The sequence below is a fragment of the Ruditapes philippinarum genome, unplaced genomic scaffold, assembly GCF_026571515.1.
Source record: "Ruditapes philippinarum isolate M1 unplaced genomic scaffold, ASM2657151v2 ctg10501_1_1_1_1, whole genome shotgun sequence".
NCBI lineage: Eukaryota > Metazoa > Mollusca > Bivalvia > Venerida > Veneridae > Ruditapes > Ruditapes philippinarum.
The window spans coordinates 17476-26125 of record NW_026862308.1 but is presented as its reverse complement, the minus strand read 5'-3'; the positions used below and the strand labels follow the sequence as shown (position 1 = coordinate 26125).

The following is an 8650-nucleotide window of genomic DNA, read 5'->3' as shown; positions in this document are numbered from 1 at the left end:
AAAACTATTCAGTGTTAACCTTTTGTAAATTGCATATTGCATATTTGTAGCCAAAATAATGACTACATACATTTCTACAAAAGTATGAGTGCTGAAACTAAAAATTCATTTTTTTCCAACATTCAAAGTCAAAGTCAAAGTCAAATTTCCTTTATTACACACATTTCATGTTAACATGAATAAATGTGGTTAGTAATAAATACAATGTTAGTAGAGGCTCTTTAAACAAATGTACAATGTATAATTATATAATTTGAGTGGTAAAATAATTCGTAGAAAGAGTATTTATTCATATCATTAAGAGAGATAGGTTTGTCCAAAATCATTGAACCACGACCAAATTCGAACTTGAACTGCTTATTCCTATGATGTATGTTGAATGTGTACAACCATTGCGGAGATAATGAACGGAAACTGAAAATTTCCATTTTTTCAAAGTGAAAGGGGCATAACCCAAAATCATCGAACCATGAATAAATTCGAACTTGACCTGCACATTCATTTGATGTATCCATATGTCAAATTTGAAATGAATGTGTAATACCGTTGGGGAGATAATGAACGGAAACTGAAAATTTCATATTATTTTCAAATTGAAAAAATAATGGTTGTAAAGATTAACATTAGTCTGAAATATGCATACGGTCAGAGACTTGTATTATATTCAAATATAGCTCTGTGACACGGTGAAACGCAATAAGCTTTCAAACATTTGACATAGATTTTTTTTAAATTATATAATGTGACCAAAAGAAAAAAATGAATTCATTTTATTGATTTATAAGGGACGTAAATATGGTATGTTTTTGTCAATTGAGGGTGAAGAGTCATTTCCCTTTCACTCTAATTGCAATCTACCAAAATACAATTTGCAATATTTTAGTAATTCAATTGGATGATTCGATTTTATTTTGAACGACGGAGGAAATTTTATACTTTGTGCATTTATAATTATATCGAATGTTTAATTATAGTAGATAAATTCTTGCACCAGATTAATCCCCCATCCAACAGAGCGCTTCAAAGGCATTGCTACATTCGTGTTTAAATTTTCAAAATCCTTTTAACAAAATGACTTGTATTTTACTGTACTTGGTCATACACATTGTATGGCCATGTAGATTATCTTGCTTGATTTTTTACATGCAAACACGTGTTGTCATAACATTTTCGCACCCACTTTAATTGAAAGTAATCACGCGTTAATCCCACGTGTATGATGTTTAATGGCGATGAAATAAAACTTCAAAGTCAGCTTCAGTATGTTTTGTCCTATGATCAATAAAGTTGGTAGGAAAGTTGATCATCATTCACATATGACCCCTATTGATTCTGAGATCAGTAGGTCAAAGGTCACTAACAGAATGTATGAAGGGGGATATTTCGTGTTCTACGAACTTTAGTTCATAATATACACACAGTGCAATTTTTGTGACCTCGTGTACATAAAATTTTCATATATGATCGCCACAACACGTAACTATGCAAGATCAAAGGAAGTCAGTGCATTAGATATGGCCCTTCCTTACTTTTTATACTGTATACACATTTCACAAGTTGTGTAACTTTTAACAAAAATTCTACTGCCGGTGTATAAACTAGTTAATCTTTATGTACAATATCAATATAGTTGATCTTATGAATTGTTTTGGCCCTAAGATAAAGTTACATTTTTTAAGTTTTAAATTTCGAACGATTAACATTATACCTTGCCTTACTAATTAAACAAAGAATTTGTTTTCGAAAACGCTGTTCTTTACCACGTAATTGACATAAAACATTAACTTACAATATATAGAAGCATGTAAAGTTGAGTACTGATAGGCCGATGCTATGATAGGGGACTTGGTCGCTAGTTTGCTATGTCCACTTGTACCGCTCATGAACAGACTCACTCAATTCGAGCCTTAAGTGTATTAAGTGTTGAGAATTGAGTACCGCTCAAGCCGTTGCTAGGGTGCGTGGGGGATGTTGCACGTATTCATTATCCCTCATGTAACAGCAGGTGTCAACAACAGGTGTCAAGTGCTGTGTGGCAGCTGTAAAAAGTAGCCCCGCACTTCACTTCAGTGTTGTTATATTTTTCTGGTCCTTCTGGATCATTGATACCAGCACTATTAAGTGTTGAGAACTGAGTACCGCTCAAGCCGGTGCCAGGGGGTGTGAGGGATGTTGCATGCATTCATTATCCCTCATGTACAGACTGCAATCAAACCGAGTCTGCAATTCTCTTGTAATTTTTTTGTAATTAATGCTTCTGAGGGATCACTTTGTTTCCATATTTTTTCTACATTTGAAATCTTGCCGTAGGGGGACCGATACCTCATTTATAGAGGTAGTTAACATTTCAATTTTTCATTTATTAGGAAGTATAAAAAGGCAAAATAACACAAGTATTAAAGACGTTTTTTTTGTGTCAATTGTTTCAAATCGTTCGTATAATACAAAAGTGTGTAAACGTACTCATGAATACAATTCATTCGTCTAAATCCCTCTATGCATGTAAGAAGATATGATTCGGACAAAAATATTGCGAGGTGTCCGTGGCTAAGTGGTAAAGGTCTTTGACTTTGACTTTAAATAAATTTTCCTCTCTCCGCTGTGGGTTAGAATCTCGTAAATGACTTGGAATTCTTCCATGTGTTAAAACTATCCAAATAGCTTACGGACCGTCGGATGGTCTACTCAGGTACCCATTCGTGTCTGAAATAATTCAAGGAAGTGCACCTGAGGTTTTCCTGTTCCCGCCAGCCCACTATTGGTGTAAAAGTGATCAGTGAAATAAGAAGCAACTACTTTGCGTTGTGTCTAAAATGATAATGTTTATTAACGGTAAAATAACAATGCAACGGAAATGACGTCGTATGAACTCTTCTTCCCGCCAACGTAACGTTGTCTGCCTGCCGTTCCCGCTAACGTAACGTTTTCGTCTTACGACATCCTCCCAGGCGCAAAATATTGGTAACTCTTACATAGTCTCAAGAGGGTACAGCTTTACAATTGGTCTTGATGTAGTGTGCCCGTTACTGGTGCGAACCATGGCCGCTCGTGTCAATCCATCTTTACCAGTGATCAATTGTTCAATAGTTCCTAATTTCCACTGTGATTTCGGGGTTTCATCATGAATAATTACTACATCACCGTCCTTAATCGTTGGCTATTGTTTCCCGTAGTTTTGTGATTACTGGCGTAATGACGTCAAGTACTCGTGACGCCATCTATCCGGAAATGACTAATGATCTGTGCCTGTATTCTCGCTTGTTTGGTGATCCCATCTCTTGAAACTGGTTTTGGTTCGGATATATCTTCATTGTAAGGCAGGGTTGTCAAACGCCGTCCGTATAGCAAATGAGCTGGTGTAATTGGTTCTGGGTCGGTTGACTCTGACGTAACGTAAGTCAATGGACGGTCGTTCATGACGCTTTTTCTACCTCTGTTACGATTGTTTGGAGAGTATCATAAGTGACATATGCACTACCAAGTACCTTTTGATAGCTGTTTTGGTAAGACCGATTAATCTTTCCCACCAACCACCAAACCAGGCGAGCGCGCTTGGGAATAAATCTCCACTCTGTACCATGGTTGTGTAACGTGTCTTTTACGGAAGTAGAATTCATTAATTGGCGTATTGTATTTGCTGCTGCTTGAAAAGTTGTTCCGTTATCAGATATCATAACCTTTGGTAGAGATTTTCTGCTACTGAATCGCCTAAAAACGCTTGTAAAAATGAAGATTCAGTCATATCTGAGACTACTTCTAGATGAACAGCTCTGGTCGAAGCACAAGTAAAAGACAAATGTATGCCTTCTCATTTTTTGGTTTTCCTCGTACATGTAACGCTCCGGTGAAATCAACTCCAGTCACAGTAAAAGGTTGTGTATCTTGAACTTTCGTATCTTTGGCAAAGGTGGTGGATCTGGCGCTGTGTACGGTCTTCCTGACACTCGGCGGCACTGGTTTACACTTCCGGAGTAATTTCTGAATACACTGGCGTATCGATGGAATCCAGTATTTCTGGCGTATATGCGTAATAAGTGCACTCGTACCTGCGTGTAAGTGTCTTTCATGGGCGTCTATAATTATAAGTTTCGTCAGTTGGTGGTTTGCCGGAAGCAGATATGGGAATCGGGTTTGCTCAGCTAAAGGGGCGTTATGAATCCTACCACCACAGCGAATGAAGCCATTCATTGTCAAGGTATAATTGTAGTTGCCTAACAAGCGTTAGGTTTCTCCTTCCGGTCTTGATACATGTAATCTCAGCGCTATAGGTGTTGCTTGGCAATTATGAAGCCACATCTTCTCTGCATCGGCAAGTTTTTTACAGTTAACGTCAGAGTTGACGTATTATCGGAAGTTCTCGCAGATCGGCAATGTTGAATGAATCTCATCATATAGGCTGTCACCCTAAGAAGCTTTCTGTAACGGCTAAATCTGTTGATATCAATGACATTGTGAATTCCGTAGGTTGTCATGGTAACAAGTGTATCATCTTGTTCTTCTGCGAGTAAAACAGTTGTTACAACAGCTGGTTGGCTCGGGTACCGACTTTCATCAGTTAACCAATCAGGACCTTTCTCCATAATCTACTCTTCAGAAATTCAGTAGCTGTAATTCCTCTTGTCAACATGTCAGCCGGATTGTGCTCGGTTGGACAGTACATCCACCTTCTGTTCTCTGTAAGATTGTGTATTTCAGTCACTCTATTCTGTTCAAATGTTTTCAACTTCCGGTTGGATGACAGCCAGTGTAGAACAATTTGACTGTCAGACCACATGTGTACGGATGCTGTAGGTATCGTCTATAGTACGTGCTGCAGAAGTCTAGAACCAATCACTGCAGCCATAAGTTCAAGCCTTGGTAATGTTAGAAGCTTCAAAGGTGCGACACGTGTCCTTGATATAACACGTGCAGACTGGTCACCTCGTGTAATGTATATTACTGATCCATAGGCCTTAAGGCTGGCGTCACAAAACACATGAAGATGAATATCTGAGGATGCGCTGGCAGCACTGTCGCCTATACCGGAAGTAAATGCCAAAGAGTCAGTTTCCTTGAAGTAACTTCTCGGGTATCTGGTAGGGATAACACTGTTTAAGTCTTTAGCAAAGTTATACCATTGGGTCTGTAGGTCATTTGGTAGGGACATGTCCCACTCGAACTTTTGCTTCCAAATATCTTGAAGTAGGATTTTTGCACGAATTGTGAGTGGGGTCAGGAAGCCAAGGGGGTCATAAATCTTCGCTGTTTCCTTGAGTATGACACGTTTTGTTATAAATTGGGAAGTAGAAATGGTCTTCTGTGCTAAACAAATCTGGTCTGATATCGGGTCCCATTTCATTCCAAGGATGTTAGTTATTTCTTCAGTTTCGGCTACTTCTTCCGCTTCCGCTAGGCTGCGCAGGGAACTGTTTTTAGAGCTCCAGGACCGTAAGATAAAACCAGCAGATGTCATCGATTTGCGTGTGTTCTGGAAGTAGTCCAGTAAAGTACTCTCGTCAGAAAAACTGGACATCACGTTATCAACATATAAGTCTTTCTTAAGTATTGCACTCACCCAATTATGATCATTGACACTCAGATGCTTGGTTAAAGTGGCATGAAGTATAAATGGTGAACATGTGGCACCAAAAAACACGGACTTGAATCTGTATGTTATAAGGTCACTATTTGGATCATAAATGTCGTTCAACCATAGAAATCGTGTGACGTCACGATCATACTCGTTGAGTTGTATTTGAAGAAAAGCCTTCTCAATATCTGTGCAGACGGCATATCTGTGCTTTCTAAAGTTCACTAAGATACTTGTCAATTCGTTGATCTCAGGAGGGGTTGATTCTAGGCAATCATTAAGACTGGGTGAATTTTTGTTTTGACGACAACTACAGTCAAACACAATACGGATAGGGGTGGTGGCCGAATGTTTCTTTACTCCGTGATGTGGGATATAGTGCACGGGACGCTCACTTGGTAAAACATTCACTTTCTCTATAAATCCTCTCTTTTCCTGGTCTTTAATTATGCCGTCGTACTTTTGTAGTAAAGGGGGGTCTTCACGTAGTCGTCGTATGGTGTTGTGAGTTCTTCTTAATGTGATGTTATAGTTGTCGGGTAAATTAGGGTGATCAGGTTTCCATGGCAACGAAGCAGTATACTTGTCATTTTCAAAGGTAATGCAGTTTTTCTGATAATCATGCAAGTAGTCAGAAGCTTTTTCTTCTGTTGCGGGTAAAATGCCGATGGATTCTAATTTCCAGAATCGCTCAAGATCATTATAATCTGGTGCAGATGTAATAATGTTCATAATGTAATTCGTAGCTGTACTTGATGACGTCACCGGAAGTGGTCCGGACAGAAGAAAACCAATCTTTGACTGGACAGCAGTCGGTCCGTCGCCCCGTATAATACGGTCTCCAATTATCTCCCAATATCTATCCGCTCCAATTAGTAATGATATGTTGAATTTGTCAACTTCCGGGTACTGGATGGGCTAGTTTCAAACCTCGTAAATATGGCAAATGTGTAGCTGCTCGTATTTGGTTACGTAAAGGTACAGCAATAGACGGCAACAATTAAGACATCAATGGCCACTTTCTCTGAGTTGTCAGTTATCAGGTAAACTGTGGCGGTTTCAAAATGGCCGACTTTCTTGGACTCCGCCCCGAATGCAGCCAGATGGACAACTTCAGACCCGCGTCTCTGTAATTGTAGTGTTTCGGCGAGTTCATGAGTAATAATATGAACGCTGCGCTCCTTCGTCAAATAAAATGTTTGCTTTAGCACAGGCGTGACCGGAAGTAACCTCAGCAACAGCAGTCTTCAGTAATACATTGTTTCTACTTTGTGTTGCAGAATGTAGAATGGCCGATTGTGCACTGGAACCGGAAGTAAGATGCGTTGTTGCTTCACTACCGGAAGTAGGGACGAAAACTTGGAGCCGATGTGTTCAGTGAGCTTCCGATACTCTGATCGCAAATGCTGGTATGGTGTTTCCGGTTGCATTTTCTACAGCGGTGTTTTGAGCGACAGGAAGCAACAATGTGTTTGCCTAAACAGTTGAAACACAGTTTCTTGCGATGAATAATGGCTTTTCTCTCCCTAGGATTAATGATGTTTTTACAGTCATTAGCAAAATGATTTTCACTGCAGAATGGACATTGGGGGCGTTGGGGTATTTGTACTTCTTGTATGTGCTTTAAACTTTTCTTCTTTTGTGTTGGTCTTGTACTTGTAAGGAAAGATGCAGTTGCCAAATGTTCATATGTAGTCTGTGTTGGCTGGCCTGAATCTATTATATTTATCGCTTTCTTTAACGCTCTCCTAAGTACCGGAAGTCGCCATTCACTCCCGCCATGGTCGCGTGTCATGTTCCGCTTGATCTCCGCCGGAAGTTTTTCAAGTATGACCGGTATAAGTAAATTTCCAAAGGACTCATGACCTTGACCTAGGGACTGTAGACCACGGATATATGCCTCCATCTTTTCTTGAAAAGGTCTTTGACTGGACAGTTGGGAAGTTGGTCTAGGTAAATCCAGCAAACCTTGCATGTACGCATTTACAACTTTATGTGTCTGACCAAAACGTTCCTTGAGTAAATGTATAGCTTCTGAATAGTTTCCATGTGTAACATTCAAACCATCAATCACACTGGCAGCATCGTCGGACAATAGAGTTTTCAGATAGCAAAATTTCTGCACCTCAGATAGTGACATGTTGTTATGTATGCTTGACTCGTAACAGTCCCAAAATGTTTGCCACTCCAAAATGTCTCCAGTAAAATTTGGTAATGTAAGCTTCGGAAGTTTATGAAACTGTGTTGCAGACTGAATTGAAATTTCACTTACGTTATTAGCCGATGTGCTATTATTTCGGTTCCCGGAAGTTCCTTCGGTGTTACTGTGCACGGGTTGTGCGGTCTCATGGTTGTTACTATTTAGGGGCTCATCAAGTGTGTTGTTCTCAAGGGTAATTTGTGGGGAACGGGTGATCTCCACAGCAGCGCGGTGTTGAGCCTCCAAATCTCCAATGCGTAGCCGAACTTCCAGCATATAGTCCTCAGTCTCGAGCATCTCAGTTTCCAGGTCTACCTCATCTACCTGCGACATTATCTCCTCGTTGATCTCTTCCAGCGCCATAAGTTTGTTGCGTAGAGTTTCAAGAACGGTAGTAAAGTGCGTATTATCGCCCGCATATTCTTCTAATTTGCCAAGTTGACGTGTTATCACAGCCTTATGTGCACTTCTTCTCTTCTTAATTCTCAAAATATCCATAATTTCTGTTTTGTCACGGCACCAAAATGTAAAAGTGATCAGTGAAATAAGAAGCAACTACTTTGCGTTGTGTCTAAAATGATAATGTTTATTAACGGTAAAATAACAATGCAACGGAAATGACGTCGTATGAACTCTTCTTCCCGCCAACGTAACGTTGTCTGCCTGCCGTTCCCGCTAACGTAACGTCGTCTTTACGACATCTGGAGAATCCCTTATACGTCTTTGTATACATTGCTTGCAATGCATACAGAGTTATAACTAAATCTCCACAAGCGTTACAGGTTTAAGCCTCTACCGAACAACATCCACTTCCGGATAAAAACCGCTATAGGAACTAGTTCTTCATTCTGCAGTATTGTTACATTCCGACTACACATCAT

The 8650-nt window shown here is 39.7% G+C and overlaps 2 protein-coding genes across 2 annotated transcripts; both read right to left on the bottom strand.

Moving 5' to 3' along the window:
* Positions 1 to 4798: 4798 nt before the first annotated feature.
* LOC132718599 (uncharacterized) lies at positions 4799 to 6301 on the bottom strand. The gene has a single exon (XM_060702314.1). It carries the CDS (start codon positions 6299 to 6301, stop codon positions 4799 to 4801), a length of 1503 nt encoding a protein of 500 aa, XP_060558297.1.
* Positions 6302 to 6905: 604 nt separating this feature from the next.
* Positions 6906 to 8267, bottom strand: LOC132718598 (uncharacterized). Its single transcript, XM_060702313.1, has one exon. The coding sequence runs from the start codon at positions 8265 to 8267 to the stop codon at positions 6906 to 6908; it is 1362 nt and encodes a 453-aa protein (XP_060558296.1).
* Positions 8268 to 8650: the final 383 nt, after the last annotated feature.

Bases quoted from the DNA above. Each gene is read 5' to 3' on its own strand.
- LOC132718599 (XM_060702314.1), bottom strand. From the start codon at position 6,301: ATGAACATTATTACATCTGCACCAGATTATAATGATCTTGAGCGATTC.
- LOC132718598 (XM_060702313.1), bottom strand. From the start codon at position 8,267: ATGGATATTTTGAGAATTAAGAAGAGAAGAAGTGCACATAAGGCTGTG.